The 19791-nt window shown below is 47.9% G+C and overlaps 2 protein-coding genes across 6 annotated transcripts; one reads left to right on the top strand and one right to left on the bottom strand.

Moving 5' to 3' along the window:
• Positions 1-679: 679 nt before the first annotated feature.
• MBOAT7 (membrane bound O-acyltransferase domain containing 7) lies at positions 680-13752 on the bottom strand. Of its 2 annotated transcripts, none has more exons than XM_053361105.1 (8): positions 13442-13752; positions 7919-7999; positions 6392-6521; positions 5329-5455; positions 5083-5239; positions 3954-4314; positions 3555-3740; positions 680-1243 (listed from the first exon to the last, which is right to left on the bottom strand). In XM_053361105.1, the coding sequence occupies exons 2-8, from the start codon at positions 7992-7994 to the stop codon at positions 862-864; spliced, it is 1419 nt and encodes a 472-aa protein (XP_053217080.1). In that variant the 5' UTR covers positions 7995-7999; positions 13442-13752; the 3' UTR covers positions 680-861. The 2 variants fall into 2 exon arrangements, with proteins under 2 accessions (XP_053217080.1, XP_053217081.1); XM_053361106.1 differs by lacking the exon at positions 13442-13752 and adding an exon at positions 12270-12293.
• Positions 13753-13899: 147 nt separating this feature from the next.
• TSEN34 (tRNA splicing endonuclease subunit 34) lies at positions 13900-19771 on the top strand. 4 transcript variants are annotated; one of them, XM_053361564.1, is made up of 5 exons: positions 13900-13979; positions 15460-15732; positions 16128-16290; positions 17819-18064; positions 19544-19771. In XM_053361564.1, the coding sequence occupies exons 2-5, from the start codon at positions 15484-15486 to the stop codon at positions 19729-19731; spliced, it is 846 nt and encodes a 281-aa protein (XP_053217539.1). In that variant the 5' UTR covers positions 13900-13979; positions 15460-15483; the 3' UTR covers positions 19732-19771. The 4 variants fall into 4 exon arrangements, with proteins under 4 accessions (XP_053217539.1, XP_053217540.1, XP_053217542.1 ...); XM_053361565.1 differs by having other exon boundaries at positions 13901-13971; XM_053361567.1 differs by having other exon boundaries at positions 13911-13981; positions 15476-15732.
• The last annotated feature ends 20 nt before the right edge of the window (positions 19772-19791 follow it).

The raw sequence follows: 19791 nt of genomic DNA, 5'->3' as shown, positions 1-19791 counted from the left end.
CCTCCAAGAATCACACTCCCGTTTTCTTTCGGGAGTGGGGGTGGTGGAAATCAGACTGGGGGCAAAGCAACAGCCTCACAGGTTTTTGCAGAGTTCCCTGAAGGAAGTTGGGGCTTTTATTTACCTTAGTAAAAGGTAAAGGTAAAGGACCCCTGGACAGTTAAGTCCTGCCAAAGGTGACTATGGGGTTGCAGCCCTCATCTTGCTTTCAGGCCGAGGGAGCCGGTGTTTTTACCTTAGTATCCTCAGATGACCTACTACCCAGAAGCAAATCTGCAATATTCTCTTCCCCCTGCCACATACACTTTAAAGGGTACAATTGTGGCAGTAAACCCCCACTTCCAAGATGAGAGCTGGGAACGGATGGGAATGAGGATAGGAATGGAGCTCTGCTCATTCTTACAAAGTCCCGGTTTCTCTTCCTGTAACATGGGTGTGTTTGGGGTTTATAAAAAGGAAAAGAAAAAAAGAAAGAGGAAGCAAGTTCTGGAGAGATGCTAGGAGCCAGGACTTCTGACCTTTCTTGGAAGGTGAACAAAAGCCAGTAGGAAAATCTAATAGTCAAAGGTGTTAGAAGATAAGATTTCTGGGAGTTCCCTCCCCACACACGCCCCAGGGAAACACTGGTGCCAAGTGAGGTGGCACTGGGTTATGGTATTCCTAAGTCCTCAGGTAGTGAGGAGCTGAGTTTTCAAGACACAACTCCCGGTTCCTTATAGTCGGATCCTCAACGATGGTTTCAACGATGAAACACACGTTAAAAAAACAAGTCTTATGTTGAGTCTCATCTGCTCCCTCAGCCTCCAGGGCCTTCGGCAGCACTCCACATTGCGGGCTTATGTCGGCCTTGCCTCAGCCGCATCACTCCTGCCGCTGGGGTTTCTCCAAAGCGCCATCTTTGTCCTTCTGGGAGGCTTGCCCTCTCTGGAGCCCCAGCCCTTTCCCCAGCAGGAAGATGGCCAATGCCCCCAAGTGGATGCAATAATAGATGGAGCTCCAGTAGCGGACGGTGTCCTCGAAGGTGAGCAGCACAAAGCCCATGCACATGTAGTCGTAGGCCCTCATCTTCAGGAACCACTGCACCCAGTCGCCATAGAGACGGCCGGCAGGGGTCAGGTGCCTCAAGAAGCCGCTCTCCATCGCCCCCTCAGCTGCTAGGCAGAGTGGGATGGTAAGGAAGCTGAGGTAGTAGCCGGGGTGAATCCCATGCCAGTATGCAGAGATGAGCATGGTCCAGGCACTCCTAGGAAGAAAGAGAGCCTTCTCAGTCTGAGAATCCTCCCCTCAGCACATATCCCAGAACCCTTCACCATTTCTCCTCACACTTTCCCACTTATCAGTCCTTGACTCCTCCATTGCTGTTGTTACACATTGGTCAAGTCAATCCCAGAATCCTTCACTGCAGCTCTCAAACCAAGCCTCCCTTTACCTTTTGTTGCCTTCCTAGTTCAGCTTATCTACAACCAAGTTGCTGATCTCCTACACTTCTGTCAGATCTTCCTCTCTTGGCCCACAGCCAACCAGCTATTCATACTCTGCCAAGAACAGTAACAATACTATGTCTGATACTTTTTTATTTTTAAATTTTCTATTCTGAAACATAGAACTGAGTCAGCGAGATGACACAATTAACCCGATGGCCTTTTCAAAAAGCCAGGTTTTCACCAATCGCCTGACAAAATATAGTGATGGAGCCCGATGGACCTCACTTGCAAGGAATTCCTCAGGATAGGCATCACAAAAACAAAAACACTATAGCTACTTGACACCAGCCTCACATCCTTAAGTCATGTTATGCAGACCTGCAGAGGATGAAGCAGAAACACCAGAGACTGAGGACCTTGAGGAACTGGCAGGGCCCCCTGAAGTCAAGGCTTAGGCCCTTCAATGCCAACTGCTGTTCAGGAGTGTGGTTTAGGAGGTCAGAGTATATAAGGCCTCCCTCTTGAATCTTCCAGCTGTTGGAAACGACACAAGTCTCTGGCTCACGGCACTGATTCTAGCTTCCTTGCTTTGCTATAAGAATATCCCCTCCCCTCCTGTGGTTTCAAGCAACTGCTGTTTAGAAGCATTACTGCCTCCAACTGTGGAGAAATAGCCATTGTGGACAATAGGCACTTAACCTCCATGAATCTGTCTAATCTTCTTTTAAAGCCATCTAAAGTGGGACGCGGGTGGCACTGTGGGTTAAACCACAGAGTCTAGGACTTGCCGATCAGAAGGTCGGCGGTTCGAATCCCGCAACGGGGTGAGCTCCCGTTGCTCGGTCCCTGCTCCTGCCAACCTAGCAGTTCGAAAGCATGTCAAAGTGCAAGTAGATAAATATGTACCACTCCGGCAGGAAGGTAAATGGCGTTTCTGTGAGCTGCTCTGGTTCGCCAGAAGAGGCTTAGTCATGTTGGCCACATGACCCGGAAGCTGTACTCGGTCAATAAAGCGAGATGAGCACCGCAACCCCAGAGTCAGCCATGACCGGACTTAATGGTCAGGGGTCCCTTTACCTTTACCTAAGTTGCTGGCTGTCACTACCTCCTGTGGGACCAAGTGCCATAGTAAAACAACACATTGTGTGAACAAGGACTTTCTTTACCTGTCCTGAATCTTCCAACATTCAGCTTTGTTGGGCGTCCATGATTTCAACGTCATGAAAGAAAAACTTTTCTCTATCCGTTTTCTCCATGCCATGCATAATTTCATAAACTTCTAACATGTGAACACTGCTTTGCCGTGTTGTACTTTAATTGGACTCCCTGTGATGCTGATCTGGGACATGCCTGAGTTTGTCCCTGGTTCATGTTTGGACCTACATGGATTCTCTGCACTGAACCTTGGTTTGTTTGGACCCTGCTGCATCCATAGCCCTGCCCTCTTGGGCTGACAACATGGGTGAAAGACTTGTGACTGGGCCCTTAAGCCCTTGAGGGCAACTCTTGGAGGGACTCGGGTGACAACTGGAGCAGGTGGGGAGGAATATACCAACTCCCACCATTTCATAGTCTTTCATGCCAACTGCCTTGCTTTCTCCATCTACAGTGGAACCTCGCGTTATGTTACCCTCAGGTAACGTAAACTTTGGGTTGCGAAAGTGGCAAACCTGGAAGCATTTCGCCACTCGCGCATGTACAGAAGCATTCTATCACCGCGCATGCATGCGCAGAAGCAGTCTCTCCAGTTGCGAAAACTTCAGGATACAGCCGGACCTCCAGAACAGATCCCGTTCGCAACCAGAGGTACCACTGTATTCCAGAATGTTCCACTGCACCATCCAAGGTTGCAATAATATTTTTGGCTCAACATTTAGTTCTTTACTCACTATTGCTCACCTAACTCTCACCTGCATATTTATGCTACTCCCCCTCATGCCCGCATTTCTCTACTCTACCTGTCTTTAAATCAACCAACCAACCAACCATGTATCCCAGAATCCTCTTTACTGGCTGTTCCCAGAAGAACCTTCCCTGCAATTCATCTCAGAACCTCAGAGTCCACCTTCACACCAATCCACCCCAACAGGCTATCTCCCCCATACCCCCCAATGGTACGGCTTTGCTCACCTTAAGACATAGGACCGGACGGGTGCGCTTTTGTAAATGTACTGCGCCAACCACCACTGGACAGTCATGTTCCAGTAGCGCATGCCATCCTTCACCTTGACACAGAAGTCAGTGCCATGTGGATCAATGTTCTTGATTGTCTCATAATCATAGGTGATGCTGGACGCTCCCCCTTCATCTGAGTTGCTTTAGAAATGTAAACAAAACAAGAACATCTTAATGCCCTCATGAATTGACTACTGCAGTGCTCTCTACATTGGGCTACCCTTGAAGACTGTATAGAAGATTTAGCTAGTGTCAGAATATGGCACCTTGCCTTCTGGGGGCAGGACAGTTCCATGCCATTCTCTAAATCTAGCCCATCTTCTACTGCAGACAGGGAACATCTCCTTGACTAACCTGCTGATCGGCACATATTCCACAGTGGGCCCACCGCCTGACCGTGATTTGGCGGTGGTTGGATAGGCACCAAAGGCAGCAGAAATGCAGGCGCATTCAGCGCAGAGCCAGGCGACATAGAAGCGCATGCGGAAGACGAAGAAGATGGGTATCATGTAGAAGATTCGGAACAGAAGTCCCCGTTCGTAGAAGGCGTCGCTCCGGACATATTGGAGGGGGAAGAAGTGAGATGCCACCAGGAAAAAGACCCCAAAGATGGGGATCATTTTCATTCTCGAAAGCAGCGGTTTCCAGCTAGGGATGATTGTGGAGTTAGGCTGGTTCAGCCAATCGTGGTAAGTACGGTAGCGAAAAAACGGGCCTAGGTGCAAAAGAAAAGAAAAGAAATTGAGATCAATGAGCAGACAGAAATGAATTGTTCCTCAGAAAAACCAAGACACACAAAAGCCTCTCATGCAACCACACATCTTAATAACTTCAGTCTTAAGAGGATGTGTAGCTTAGGTGCTGGGTAAGAGTCTGATGCGCCCTGTAGCCTAGCCCTATGTCTTCTCACGGGATCTGGTGCCATAAGCAGAACCTGCAGGATCTCAGCATTCATTCCAAGCCCTCATTATCTGTCACAGAAGTAGCGTTGGGATATTTTCGTGCTGTTCTCACACAGCAGAAAAGGAAAGAACAATCAACATTACCACACATGAACTGGAAAGACACACAAAGATAACGAATGGAGAGACGAAGAAAGGCATATTATTTCCATAGACACCAAGGGTCAGAGGCATGCTGGTGCTACTACGGATACACACACGCACACACAATCATGCCACAAAACAAAAAACCAAAAGTCAGCAGCTGTGACGATTAGAGCAACAGGCAAAGGTGAAATATGCTTGGTTCTTTTGACTTCCTGTTCTTATCTCTTATCTTGCTTTCTCTTCAAAAGAAAACTGAAACAGAAAAGGGGAACCCCCAGGCCCTCTGTCTCCTGTCATCAATTTTCATATTTTGGTGAAGGGATACAGATTAAAGCTGTGGTAACCATGACAAACCCATCTCTAGAATTTGGTGCTGTACACATATTTCACCCTACCCAGTTTGACCACTGCTTTCTGTTAGGTAACTCAGGTACCTGTCATGAGCCCAACATAGCAATAACTGTAGCACAGTATCTCCACCAGTCCGGGCATTTTAGGGATCACGCCAATCAGTGGACTCTTGGCAAATGATGTCACATCCTGTTTCTTCGCCCAAGTGAGTTCTTGTACTTCATTGGCTAAGCTCACCATCTGGGAGACACAGATTAAGGCATCATGGGAAATGAGCTTCCTAGGGAGCCCCTTCCCCATACCCCCGTCCAAAGCGCAGCCCCTCTTACCTTGAGAGTGAGTAAGAGCTGCACTGCATTGGTGAAAGGTGTTGGCTCTGGGAAGCCAAAGTAGGCGATTGTGCGGAAAAAGAGCAGGTAGGAAAAGGTCCAGCCAAGTGTCAGGTAGTGACAGGCCCTGGTGTGTGTGAGGGGAGAAGCAGATAAAAGGCTGTAAATATTAATGAACTATTGATTATTCTTTAATGAATTGTTCTCCACAGAGGTGTGTCTGGCATCTTCTTTATGCAGCTTTCGGCAAATGCTAAAGATACACCTCTTTACCTTGGCTTTTGACATTTGAGGTGTATATTTTTAGCACTGTGCTTTTGTTGTTGTAATCCATCCTGCAACATTAGGGTAATAATAATAATAATAATAATAATAATAATAATAATAATAATAATAATATCCACACCCCACACACACTCTACTCTGGCTGTTCCATTCTCACTGACCAATATCCTAATGTTGTAAATTTACTGAAGATATATATTTTCAAGACCTGCCCTATTTCTTTCCCCAGACTGTATTTTTTTTCAAACTGTGTGTTTTTAATGTTGAAGTTAAAATTCTTGTAACCTGCCCTGTGACTTTAGGCTAAAGGGCAGGTAATAAATATAGCAACAATAATGACAGTAAAGTAATAATCTGGTAGATGTCTGTCCCATTTTGAGGGTCCTGGCTCTATGTCTCTGTGTCAAAAGGGACAAAACCTTCTTTTCTCTAAACCTGGGAAACGTCTGTGGCCTTCTATGTGATAATCAACTGCCATTTCTATCAGTCCTAGCCAGCATAGCCAGTGGTAGCCCAACCTCTGGAGGACCACTGGCTTATCTGCCCTGCTCTTAAGCCCCCCATTGCTTCAACTTTTCAAACCTCAGAGGTAGAAATTCCGGGAGATCCGATTCCCACAATCTCAACCTTGCCTGCTAAACTGTAGCCACCTGCAGACAACCAAACCACGTTTGCAAGGTGTCTTGATTCATCTTACTAGGCCTCCCGGCCCACCACACAGGACTACAAGCGCCCCCCCCCCCATGTTTCCCATTCCACCACCTCCCAGCTTCCTTACCTTGGTGAGATGTTGATTATCAGCCAAGTCCCCAAGATGGTGATAAGCGAGTGGAGGGTGTGGATGTGGCAGGTGGCCAGCGTGAGCACGAGCCCCGCAGCTGCCCCTCCAAACTGCTTGATCCTCAGGTCTGTGGGGAATAAGCAGATGGAAAAAATTCCCCTATTGTGAACAGATCCAACCCAGTGGGTTTTGGAGTTAGGGATTGCAAGTCAGTTCAACAAAGGAGAATGCGGGGAAAGAGAGATTAGACCTTGGTGTTAAAGCAAAATATTTACATGCACAGGACACCCCCCAGCACAACCATTCAGTCAATTCCCATTACAGTACTTCTTGTTCAAGATCAGATAGTAAGTGATGGAAAAGACTTCTGCCCAAGACCACTGAGAGCTGCTCCTAAGCACAGAACATTAAACTAAAGGGAGAAATACTTTTATCTTGAATAAGGCAGCTTTTTGGAGTCCCCATTTCTTGTTTGCACTCCCCCACCCCCCGTAATCCTTCACCTCCAGAAAAAACCCCAAATGGAATATTCCATTCTTATTAATTATTTTATCTATTTTAAAAGTTTATAGCCTACCCTTAATCCAAGGACCCTGGGCTGGAGAACACTAAACCCTCAATGAATAACATTAAACACCTTTATGTGTTACTGATAAGGGCTTGAATTCAGAGCAGAAACATACTAGCAACCAGTGCAGACTCTTGTACCTTTTAAAGGTGCACAAAATTCTACTAAGGCTGCAGATTCTCCTGTCATTACAGCCCTGGAATAGTAAAATCCACACTGAGCAGAATGCTACATTCTCCGCAACTGGGCATTTTTATCTTATTATGCCAGGACTTTGTCAGCTAACTGCCTCCTAGTCCATTTACAGACCCAGTTTAAAGTGCTGATTTTAATCTATAGAGCCCAAAACAGCTTGGGACCTTAAGATCCCTTTCAGAAGTCTAGCGACAGGTGTCCCTACCAAGGAGAGGGTATTTTTGGTAGTGCCACTCTGACCATGCAATATGTGCTCCCCAAAAAACTCTCCTGGAGTCTTCTCTGTGGTCTGCTCAGCACCAGGTGAACATATTTTCTTACTCAGCCAAGCTTTTAAATTGTGTTTTAAATCTGAGCTGCTTCATTTGCTCTGGTATGCTTTATGGCCTTTTACTGTTGACTTCTAATCATGATATTTTGTATTTTGTAGAATTGCTTTTGTCTGTTTTGTTTGCCTGCTACCCGGGGAATTAGCAAGATTTCTGTATGAATGAATGAATGAATTTATTAATACAGTCACAGACCAGCGTCAACACACACTTCATTAAAAACTTCATTAAAAACACACACATAGACCACCGCTGCATAGATGGACAGCTATATAAATGCAACATATCAAAAGAAAGAACTTCATCTCAGGGCCTTAGGAGTCCTTGGGCAATGCTGGGTTGCTTAAATCTGACTCTGCAACAGTCATCCCCCCTCTTAGACACGACGTCATCTCCTCCAACTCACTTTGGCCACCCAGATTTAGCACTCACCCCCTTTCTTGAAGAGGAAGCCGATGGGGATGGAAACGAGAAGGACTGCCAAGTAGATGACTTCATCGGGTGACATTGTGGCTGGCAAGAGATGCAGAGAGTCAGAACAGGCTGTGCACAATGGTTTGTAGAGATTAATGCTGGGAATACTGGAAATAACCAGGGAGAAGGCTGTGCTACTGGTCCAGCAGCTGGTTTGAGGTAGGGTGAATATCTTTGAAGGAAGTGACCCAGATGCTTGGGGCTGCATATTAATATGATACCAGAAAGGTAAAAGCAAGGTTGTCAAGGCACCTGGATTCTTGTATCAAAGGAGGGAAAACCTAAGGGATGGTGGCGTAAAGCAATAATCTTGCAGCATGCTAGTACTCGGGTGGGCCTAGGAGGGAGGGGATAGTCACCCACTGAAACGGATGAGCAATATATTCAGGACAAAGGAAAGACAGGACCTCTTCACACACAATGCCTGATTAATTTATGCAATTTAGGGAAGAAAGTGAATTCAGAGAGGGCAGGTGTATTATTCATTACATTTATAGGTAAAGGTAAAGGGACCCTTGACCATTAGGTCCAGTCATGACCGACTCTGGGGTTGCGGCGCTCATCTTGCTTTATTGGCCCAGGGAACCGGGGTACAGCTTCCGGTTCAAGTGGCCAGCATGACTAAGCCGCTTCTGGAGAACCAGAGCAGCGCACGGAAATGCCGTTTACCTTCCCTCCGGAGCGGTACCTATTTATCTACTTGCACTTTGACATGCTTTCGAACTGCTAGGTTGGCAGGAGCAGGGACTGAGCAACGGGAGCTCTCCCCGTTGCGGGGATTCAAACCGCCGACCTTCTGATCGGCAAGTCCTAGGCTCTGTGGTTTAACCCACAGCACCACCCGAGTCTTTATTTTGTTCCAAGGAGCTCAAGGCAGTTTACATGGTTCTCCTCTCCTTGTTTTATCCTCACAACAACTCCGGTAAACAGGGACTAGCACAAGCTCACCCAGGGAGCTTCATGGCTGCATGGGGATTCAAACCCTGGTTTGCCAGTTCCTAATCCAGCACTCTAACAATTACACCATGCTGGCTCTCAGTGTATTAGTCAATGGCTACCAGTCATGACAGGATGAGACATGGAAGGAAATCTTGCCTGTGCGGACGGCTTCTCCTCAGTGCTCTGTCGCCTTCCAGATATTGTTGACATTCAACTCCCACCATCCCCTGTCAGCTTAGCCAAGGGGCAGGGATGATGGGAGTTGTAGTCCAACAACAAATGGGCACACAAGGTTGAAGAACACTGCTCCATTCCATTCCCACTCAAGTTTCAGGTTGTTGGAGAGACAAACTTATGGAAACTAACGATGAAAGTTTGCAAATTCCACCAAATAACCTCATACGTAGAAGGATTAATAGTTGGATGTGGCGGTTTGTTTATACAGATTATAAACTTCCACCAGACTGCTGCAAAGTCCTCTGGTGCAACTTGGCTTCAAAGAAGTTTTTGTGAGACACCAATAAAAAGCATTTCTGAATACCATCCATCTGAAGCAACATATGGCGTTTCCCTCTAGCCTTGTGAGATGATCCGTTTGGTTGCAACCAGCAAGTAAACTTTCTCAGCAAGAGAAGCATTACCCCTTTCAAACAATTATAATAAAAAATATTTAGTGTCTAGGATCACAGTTTCCTCAATAACGTCCCCAATTTCTTTTATCCTCTGTTCCCAGAAGGGATCTTAGGGTCTCTTATTTGAAGGGTTTGGTTTTTTTTGTACTTCTGCAGATCTTATGGTAGGGATGGGGAGCTTGTGGAATTACTGGAATGCAACTCATCACCCCTAATCATGGCCCTTCCCCAAACAGCATTCTTATGCCTTTAACACAGGAGTAAATTATGGCCTTCCAGGTGTTGAGACTGCAATTCCCATCAGCCCCAACCACCATAAACAATAGTCAGGGATGCTGGGAGTTGTAGTCCAGCAACACCTAAAGAACTGCAGGTTAGCCACCCTTGCCTGATGTCCAGCCAACAGAAATATAACAGCTGGTGCTTATTCTATCACTTCATCTCTGTGGCAGGAAAGGCACCACCTGTTCAACTTCTGCCTGCTAGGTGGGGAACATGTGGCCCTCCAGATTTTGTTGAACTACAATTTCTAGCCAATGTAGCTAGTGGCCAGGAGTTCCTAGAGTTGTAGTCCATCAACTTCTGGAGGACCACAGGCTCCCCATCCCTGTGTTAAAGGCACAGAGGAGCACTGCCAGGAGGAGAAAGTTGGCAACTCTATTTTGGGACTGGAATCCCCACTCGAAGCATCCCAGGTGGAGTAGTCCAGCTTTATACCATTCTAAGGCTATGCAGATGGGGCCTTAGGATGTTACGTGTGTTACAAGGCCACATGCTTTCTTAAGCATCTTCCCTATGGATTGTCCAGGCTACTGAAAGGTGGGGCAGCTTGTGGGGACCAAACAGGGGTCAAGGGTATGAGCCAGGTCTCTTCGCTTTCTTCTAAGAAGGAGAGTGGAGCAAGAAATAGAATCATAGGCTTGTAGAGTTGGAAGGGACCACGAGGGTCATCTAGTCCAACCCCTGCAATGCAGGAATCTTGTTGCCCAACGTGGGGCTCAAACCCACAACACCGAGAGTCTCATGCTCTACCAACTGAGTCACACGCAGAAAGAACTGTCAGCTGCAGGCTACCACACCTTTCAGAGTTGCACAGCACAAAACAAGAAGACATGCTGGGTGAGGAAACCCCCCCTCTTTTTATTGATTGATTTGATGGTATTTGTACCCCACTCTTCAGCCCAAAAGGCTCCCAGAGTGGCTTATGTACAATCAATTAAAACAAGACAATCCCTGTCTGCAGGCTTACAGTAATAATATTGGGGGGGGGGGACACGACACACAAGGGGAAAGGGACAGGGAGGGAAGAGGGGAAAAACCAATTTTGTGCAACTCTGAAAAGTACAGGTGCTCTCTTTCTGCCTTGCTCCCAGCCTTCCACATTCCGAGCTTCATTTACAAAGACAGATTGCAATGCAACCCCCCTTTCCTCCTGTCCCCGCTGGGGATGACTGTAGCTGAACACACCCAGACCAGTTTCCACACACTCCACCCCCGCCACTTTCTCCCCATTCCTCTGTGCTGATGTCCTTGTCTCCCTATAATCCCTCGCCTCACTCCTCCACCCCATGCTTTCTATATTTAAATAGGAATCCTTCAGCTAGATTAAAAGCAAGTGTCTATCTAAGGAGTCCAGCAAGACGCACACACACACACTCTCTTCCCCTCCAGTGAATCACTAGACGAGAGTTTGCAGCAGGCCTGTACCATGCATAGTTTTGCAGGCCAACCGCAGCTCATCCCACTTTACCTGGCATCCCTTGGGTAGGGGGAGAATTCCAAATACTCATTACTTGCAATCCTTACCCAAACCTTTGGAGGAACAGCTAATGTCCACCCAAGCCCATCCGACGTAGGGATGAGAGAATCCCTGCATCGCAATGTCTACACATCTCCTTCCCTTTGCTGGATTCAGAGGTAAATGCTGGGGCTGACTCCAATTCCCCCTGCAAATTGGCAGCTTCGTGGCCCACCTCCATCAAAGGCTCCTTCATTGACATGAGTTGCTGTGGGAGAGAAAGCCATGTGTGCTGTTGAACTAGGCAAGGGTATTGTTGCTGAGAGCAAAGACATGGACTAAAGTGGGGGTAGAGGGTGCAGGAAGCCCTGCTAGGTGAAGAAAGTGCAGAGAATCCTGGAAAGTTGGGTGGTTTTCTGTGTGAGGAATAGATGGAGGTATATAGACAGGAGTGTTACGCAAAGGACAGGGAAATAGGAAGTAGATAAGATATTAAGCTGAAGAGACACTGAAGAGGGTGAGGGAATCTAAGGCTCCGTACATTGAAAGGTCCCAGGACCTGTAGTTTGTTAAGGTTGCTGGGAATTGTAGCTGTGTTAAACTACAGTTCCCATGATCCTTTGAGAGGGAGTGAACAGCCGTCTTGACATGTCCTGCTACAGGTGAGAAAGTGCTGCGTTCAGAGAGACTTGATGGTGCAGAGGCAAGTGCACATTCTAGGAGGCAGGAATGAAAACAGTTAACATGGGCTAAAAGGAAAAGGAAAACAACTCTGAGTTAGAGTTGCCTAAGGAACTTTTCTAAAGCAAAAATCTGATATGAAATTACTAGTTTCTTAAACGTCCAAGGAATTTGGAGTGGAGCTACAGGTTTTATTTTTTGTTTTAATAAGATGGGACAACAGAGCCGGAGAGGTTTAACCTAGAGAATATAAGATTAAGCAAGCAGTCTTCACATACATGGAAGGGCTGCCATGCAGAAGACAGGGCAGAATTGTTACCTGTTGCTCCCGGGGGCAAGACTATCCAAATCTGCAGGGAAGCAGGTAAACATTAAGAGAAACTTCCTGACAGTATCAGCTGGGCAGTGGAGCAGGCTGGAGGTGCTTCACCAGAGGCCCACATGCCAGGGGTGTTGTAATTGCATCTGTTCATTTCTTAGCAAAGCACAACTTGAGCCAATTCTTTTCCCATTGGGAAAGGAAATGACACCTACTTAATTTCTCCCTTGTGTACAGCTATAATTGTGCTTGGAAGACTTTCTAGAAAACATCATGGCAATGCTCCTTTAACCTCTGCCAAATACTTCCTTGCCTACTCTCCATACAGCTCTCCATCATCTGAAGGGCACCAGGTTGGCTGGGTTAGGATACCCAAAGTGGAAAAGCTTCAGCAGAATTCCTGTAGTAGAGCAAGAAGAATATTCAGCCCTAAATTTAGAGCCTCTGGGTATATGCAGAATGCATTCCCCCAGTTAACAGCACTAAACAACCCCAGTAAATCTGGGGTTACAGGTATGAGCTAATCATCTGCCTGCTTAGGAGCAAAACACAAGGACTTGTCAACTTCCAGTGCTCCACCAACCACAAAATGAAAGGGGGGGGGGAATTCTTGGTAGCATATTTCTGTGGGGTTTTTCATCTGATGAGGAATGTAAGGAAGAATATTTTTTTAAATCCTCTGGGAAACTAGAGGGGGAAAGAGTGCTAGCGCCATTCCTCAGGTAGGTGTTGTACGCACATACCAGATTAAAATGGGAAGAAAAACACTGAATGCAATGATGTAGCCCTTGTGAGGAAGAGATCTATCAAAAAGCAGGGTTCAGGGAGACTGGTGCTGCACACCCCGGGTGGGTGATTTTAAGGCTATAACTATACTGTATAATACCTGAAAATAGAGCACCAAGACGTGCTGGCTCCTATTTATCCCCGCTATACTCCTGGGTAAGTCATCTGTTCCCCATCTAGATCTTATGCCTGAGCAAAAAATAAAATAAAATTGCCCCATCTATGCTTGACAGCGATCTAGGGAACCCTGGAGCCCTGGCTCCTAGCCTTAGGCCCCATACTGGTGAGGCACTAAAACCCGCTTCATCCTTTCCCATGGAACCCAGGAGTCCGGCTTCCCAGCACCACCCAGATTTCCCAAATCAACCACCCCGCCCGGCACTCACCTCTTCGGAGGGCCCTTTCAGCACGTGCTGCTGCCCAAAGGGGGAATCGAGAGCGGGGCTGAAGGAGGGAAAGGCAAGAAGCGGCAGCCTAGGAGCGCGATGCAAAGAGCTCAGCTCCTTGCAAAATCCATTTCTGAGATGGCTGCCCCACCTCCCCCTTCGCCTCCAAGCAGCCTTGCAAAACAATTTCTCAATCTTAGGTGCGCGCTTCCTGTCCCTCTTGCACAGTTTCCTTTGCTTTGCAGGATGAACTGTGCGCGATGGAAGGGGAGGCGATGTGTGCATGCTTCCCCACCCTCCTTCTCATCCTCCTCCTCCTCCTCCTCCTTTGCACCGCCTGTCTTCCCAAGACCAAGCCATTGGCTCCTTCTCGGACCGTCTATTGGCCAGCGGAGCCATCGCTCCAAGCTCTTCGGCTGTGGCGAAAGAGTGATTGGAGGGTCATTTAGAGCAAGGGGGCGGGGACTAAGGGGAGGAAAATATCTCCGGGATTCTCACGCAAGAGGAACCTCATGGCTTAAAAGCAAAAGGCGACCCGGTGTGAAAGTGGTTTATGGGATTAAAACGGGTTGGGGAGGGTGCTAGGACTCCTGGGTCCTGGGAAGGAGGAAGGGGCAGGGGTGCTGGTGATTTAGGGAAGGATCTCGATTTTGGGGTGATGTTGCAGGAAACGAAGAGCCTGTGTCAGCCAGGGGAGGGAGAGTACATCGTCCCAAACTTTATTAGCTGCCTACTCTTCATCTGGTATGATAATAATAATAATAATAATAATAATAATAATAATAATAATAATAATATTACTTAAATTTATATACCGCCCTTCATCCGAAGATCAGACGTAAGGTCCGTTGGTCATAATGATCGCTGTTGTCTGAAACTTGAAGCTTATTGCCTAGTTAAGTGTGTGTGTAGTTTCAGACTTACGGTGCAATATGCATGTATTTGCATGTATTTGCCTCCCTTTGCATAAAACAGTTTATTCCAGAGAGGTGCCCCCAACCAATCCACTGCAAGCACCCCAAGCATCCCCCCACCCTGCCACCCATTTTATTCTTATTTATGTCCCTGTACCAGTCATTGTGGGGACACGGGTGGCGCTGTGGGTAAAACCTCAGCACCTATGACTTGCCGATCGTCAGGTCGGCGGTTCGAATCCCCGCGGCGGGGTGCGCTCCCGTCGTTTGGTCCCAGCGCCTGCCAACCTAGCAGTTCGAAAGCACCCCCGGGTGCAAGTAGATAAATAGGGACCGCTTACTAGCGGGAAGGTAAACGGCGTTTCCGTGTGCTGCGCTGGCTCACCAGATGCAGCTTGTCAGGCTGGCCACGTGACCCGGAAGTGTCTTCGGACAGCGCTGGCCCCCGGCCTCTTAAGCGAGATGGGCACGCAACCTCAGAGTCGGACACGACTGGCCCGTACAGGCAGGGGTACCTTTACCTTTACCTTTTTACCAGTCATTGTATTGCTGCTGTGTTTCTGTTCAGGGAGAGAGAAGAGATTGGCCAACATATCCTTTTGGGTTCTGGGAGCAGAGAGATTATGCTGCTTAATAATAAATTTTATTTATACCCCGCTCTCCCTGCCCAGAGCTGGGCTCAGGGCGGCTAACACCAGTAAAATTACAGTAAAAACATAATAGGGGAAAAACCCCAATTTAAAATACAGGTTAAAATGCAATTTAAAATGCAGCCTCATTTTAAAAGTAGCCCATAGATCAGCATAAGAGAAGCCTTATAAACAATAAAACTATTTACATAAATTACAAACCTATTAAATAGTGGAGAGAGCAGAGTAAAGCCAACCCACTTGTTTTTTAAAAAGGTGATATGTAAAGTAACCTGCCTTTGCCATTTTAGGTACATTTCAATGCTTAGTATAAGAACCTCCGACAACCAATTGCCTTTACCCCAAAGGCCGCTGGCAAAACCTTTCAAAGGAGTGGATCCCACCACCCTCCCAAAAAATCTTGAAGTCAAGTGATTGTTATAGTATTTTTGTGGTTCCTTTCCCATCTTCTCAGGGAAGCACAGGTACAGGCCGAGGCATGATCCGAATCCACATCTTGGAGGGAAAGGCTTTTGTGTGGAATGCTGCTGATGCGCGGAGATTGCGGGAGGAGCATCGTATTGTCGGCACACTGGTTGGAGCGTTAGCTCGGAAGCCGCGGCAGAATGTGCGGCTGGGGCTGCCCCTGCAGCTGCTCCCGGAAGAGGTCCGGTTACTCGCAGAAAAGGGGTTGGCAGCCTTGTTCAAAAACGCAGCATCCCAACCCCTTCGAGATGATAAAAGCCAGGTGATGGTTCAACCAATCATTGCTAGTTCTCTTAAAAAACCCCAAAAAACCCCCAAACCAGGAGCCAAAGTGAAGGATGCTCTGCTTAATTGCTGCAAATTGTGCAGTGTAGATCATGGGCCACCACCCTTTTTGAACCCCAGGGCACATTTGCAAACCAGAGGCACTGTTGTGGGCCCCATACACACGCTGCAACTGAGCGCACACTGCAACTTATTATATTGGCTAAAACAGAATACTTCTTTCAAGCCTAATTTCATTGGGGTGGCATGAGGACCCAGTGGGCACCAGGGAAGGTCTCTGTGGACATGTGTGTGCCCGTGGGTGATTTAAATGCATGGTGTGGATGCGGTCAGAGAATGGGAAGCGCTGAACTTGCTTCTCTGTGTCTGCAGGATCCTTCAGCCCTTGAGGAGGCGGCCGCCTACCAAAACGAGCAAGAGGAGAGCTATCAGGAGCAGGTTCGGCTGGCGGCTGAAGAGAGGAAAGCTGTGCTGGGTACTCTTGCGGAACGTATAGCCCAGGGCCGAGCAAAGAAACGGCGGCAGGAAGAGGGAGGTGAGCGTCAACATTTGCTATGTGGCAACTATTTTGCTTTATTTGGAAGTGCCCCAGGAAGCTGCAGGAGGTAAGTTAAAGGACTCATGGAAGGTTAAGTCCAGTCAAAGGCGACTCTGGGGTTGCGGTGCTCATCTCGTTTTCAGGCCGAGATAGCCGGCGTTTGTCCACAGACTGCTTTCTGGGTTATGTGGCCAGCATGACTAAACAGCTTCTGGTGCAACGGGACACTACAACGAGTGCCAGAGCGCACGGAAACGCTGTTTACCTTCCCACCGCAGTGGTACCTATTTATCTAATCGCGCTGGTGTGCTTTTGAACTGCTAGGTTGGCAGGAGCTGGGACAGAGCAACGGGAGCTTACTCTGTCGCAGGGATTCGAACTGCCGGCGTTCCAGTTGGCAAGCCCAAGAGGCTCAGTGGTTTAGACCATAGCGCCACCCGTGTCCCTTGCAGGAGGACTAAACTATGACTATTGGCAGTGCTGGCTGGGGCTGATGGGAGTGGTAGTCCCAGAACCTATGGAGGACAGAGAAGAATGTTTTCTCCTCAGTTGTCGCACTAGCACTCAGGGAACAATAATGACAGATTTCTGGATGGCTTTAGAAGAGGATTAGACAAATTCATGGAGAGTAAGACTGCCCGTGGCTACTAGTCATAGAACTGTGGAATGTGAAGACACCCCAAGGGGGGTGTTATTGGGTTGTTGTTTTATTTTGATTATATATTGTGGTTTTATATTTTGATTTTGTTCTGTAAACTGCCCTGAGACCTCCGGGTATAGGGGGGTATATAAATTAAAAATAAAAATAAATAGTCCAACCTGCTGCAATGCTGGAATCTTTTTGTCCAACGTGGGGCTCAAACCCACAACCCTGATACTGGGAGTCTCATGCTCTACCAACTGAGCTACTGTAGTCATGAGAGCTATGCTCTGCCTCCACAGTTGGAGGCAACAATGCTTCTGAATGCCAGTTGCTGGAAACTGCAGGAGGAGAGAGGGCTCTTGTGCTCAGGTCCTGCTTATTGGCTTCCCACTTCCTGGCTGGCTGCTGTGAGAACAGGATGCTGGACTAGTTAGGCCTTCAGCCTGATCCAGCAGGGCTGTTTTCAAGATGTGGCAAGGGAAAACCAACCCGCTTGGTTTTTTGGAGCACCGGCAAAGAACAGCATAATAGCCAGCTTTCCCCAAACATCTCTGTAAAAAGCCATGAAAGAAGAGCCTATTGCATCAGGCCAGTAGCTCCTCTAGTCCAGCATTTTGTTCTCAGTGGCTAACTAGATGTCTAACCACATCCTAGCTGAATAAGGAAATACTTAAAGGGAGGATCTAGGTGGGTTTCCCTTGGGGAGAGCTTTGCTTAATCTTGGCACCACAACCAAGAAGGTCCTGCCCTGGTACCTATCTGTTATAGCTCAGGCTGTTGGTGGTAATGAGTAGACAAGGACCACAGCCACAGGAGGGAATACATGGAAGAAGGTAGTCCTAAGGTAGCCCGGTTACAGGCCACTCTGTATTATATTTCCAGATCCTCCTGCAGAACCGGAATCCACCTTTGTGCTTCCTCGACAATCTATGATGGTCCAGCTCCCAACAGAACGAGTACATCCAGGCCCAGAAGAAGAGGTGGACTGGCATGTCCAATCCCAAGACTGGCCTTATGCTGGACAGGAGGACCACGAGCTACGTTACCGCATTTTCCAGAATCTTTGGGAACGGGGCTACTACGTCACCAGTGGGAGCAAATTTGGGGGTGACTTCCTTGTTTATCCAGGTAGTGGCAGGCTTGTGGATCTTGGGGAATCCAAGCCGGGGGTGGGGTGACAAATGCTATGGTTTTCAGAGTCTGCCCCTCTGAGCAGAGAGCATGATATCAATGCTCCCCTGCGTCACAAAGGCAAATACGAATAATAAAAAGCTGAGCAATCTTATCCTGCGTTTTTTCCCTCTTAGCCCAGGAGTGAATGGAATATTTGCTGAAAGGCCTAGCCAGCCCTCTATTGAAAGGGTGAGAGGCATTTAAAGAGGCAGGCAGGATTCCTGGCCCCGTCTTGAATAAACAAATGCCTCCCTCTGTCCTTGCACACAGGGATTCAGAGTCCTGTTCTGCTTTGCAGTGAATAGCAGCCTTCCTTTCTATAGTGAATACAGGTCTGCTGAAAATGGGGAAGGCAGGAGTACTCTAATGGTTTGAGGAGTAATGTCTACAGAATAAAATACTGCATTTCTTTGGTTTGCTGTGCATCGCCCTGAAATCTCCTTGGGATGAAGGGAAGTGCAGAAATTAAAGAACATGTGTATGTAGATAGAACTCTGAAGTAGGTAAAGGGTAAAGGGACCCCTGACCATTAGGTCCAGTCGTGGCCGACTCTGGGGTTGCGGCGCTCATCTCGCTTTATTGGCCCAGGGAACCGGCGTACAGCTTCCGGGTCATGTGGCCAGCATGACTAAGCCGCTTCTGGCGAACCAGAGCAGTGCATGGAAACGCTGTTTACCTTCCCACTGGAGTGGTACCTATTTATCTACTTGCACTTTGACGTGCTTTCGAACTGCTAGGTTGGCAGGAGCAGGGAGCGAGCAACGGGAGCTCACCCCGTCGCGGGGATTCGAACCGCCGACCTTCTGATCGGCAAGTCCTAGGCTCTGTGGTTTAACCCACAGCGCCACCCGCGTCTGAAGTGGGTTACAACAAATTATGGCAGGGTTGAATGCCTCTATACAAGGTTCTTGCCATGCTATTCCATTTGCCTTCCAGGCAGGAAATTCTGTCTGAAACCCTAGAGAGCCACTGCCAGCCAGCATAGTCTTCTGAAATCGAGTGTTTAAAGTAGGAAGACTTGCAAAGCTATGCATTTGACACGTGGGTGACATCACGATGATGTCATCATGTGATAGGTGGATTTGATGCCTCAAAGATTTGGCCCACACAGCCGAAAAGTTCCCCACCCCTGGTATTGACAGTGGTCTGATGGTATAAAGGACTTTGCCCGCCTGCCACAAACTTACAAAATCCCAAGCACTTAGCTCCCCTTTTTGTTGCAGCGCTGCTGCTCCCAGGGTTCTTGCTGGGCAGGTAGTGGTTGCTGCTAACCTTAGGAAAAAAGACTCGCCCTTTCCTTGACTCGAGGACATTTTTTGCTACGGCAAAATTCAAAATGGCTTCGTTCTAGAATGAAGAGCGATTGTTAAGGAGGGAGGAAGCCAATGGGCTATTTCCCTCTTCTAACCCTGCCTTCCTCCCTCCCTCCTACAGGTGACCCCATGCGTTTCCATGCCCATTACATTGCCCTGTGTGTCTCTAAAGACACCCCTCTCTCCCTGTGTGATGTCGTCAGCGCAGGACGCCTCGGCACCAACGTGAAGAAGACGGTGCTGCTGTGTTCGGTGGACCAGGATGGGAGTGCAGTCTTTACGTCCTTGCAGTGGAGTGGGATGCAGTGAGAACAGGATGCCAGTGGTGATTTAGGGTTGCCGTTCCAACGGTGGGCTTAAGCTATTATA

This window comes from Podarcis raffonei, chromosome 13 (assembly GCF_027172205.1).
Source record: "Podarcis raffonei isolate rPodRaf1 chromosome 13, rPodRaf1.pri, whole genome shotgun sequence".
Taxonomy (NCBI): Eukaryota; Metazoa; Chordata; class Lepidosauria; order Squamata; family Lacertidae; genus Podarcis; species Podarcis raffonei.
Note: the sequence above shows the minus strand (reverse complement) of the source record. Positions and strands in the feature narration are given on the sequence as shown.

Coding starts and splice junctions, on each gene's coding strand:
- MBOAT7 (XM_053361105.1), bottom strand. CDS start 7,994: ATGTCACCCGATGAAGTCATCTACTTGGCAGTCCTTCTCGTTTCCATC. Junction 5,456..6,391: donor ATAATCAACATCTCACCAAG/GTAAGGAAGCTG, acceptor CACACACACCAG/GGCCTGTCACTACCTGACAC. Junction 3,741..3,953: donor GAATATGTGCCGATCAGCAG/GTTAGTCAAGGA, acceptor ACATTTCTAAAG/CAACTCAGATGAAGGGGGAG.
- TSEN34 (XM_053361564.1), top strand. CDS start 15,484: ATGATCCGAATCCACATCTTGGAGGGAAAGGCTTTTGTGTGGAATGCT. Junction 15,733..16,127: donor TTCGAGATGATAAAAGCCAG/GTGATGGTTCAA, acceptor CTGTGTCTGCAG/GATCCTTCAGCCCTTGAGGA. Junction 18,065..19,543: donor TGACTTCCTTGTTTATCCAG/GTAGTGGCAGGC, acceptor TCCCTCCTACAG/GTGACCCCATGCGTTTCCAT.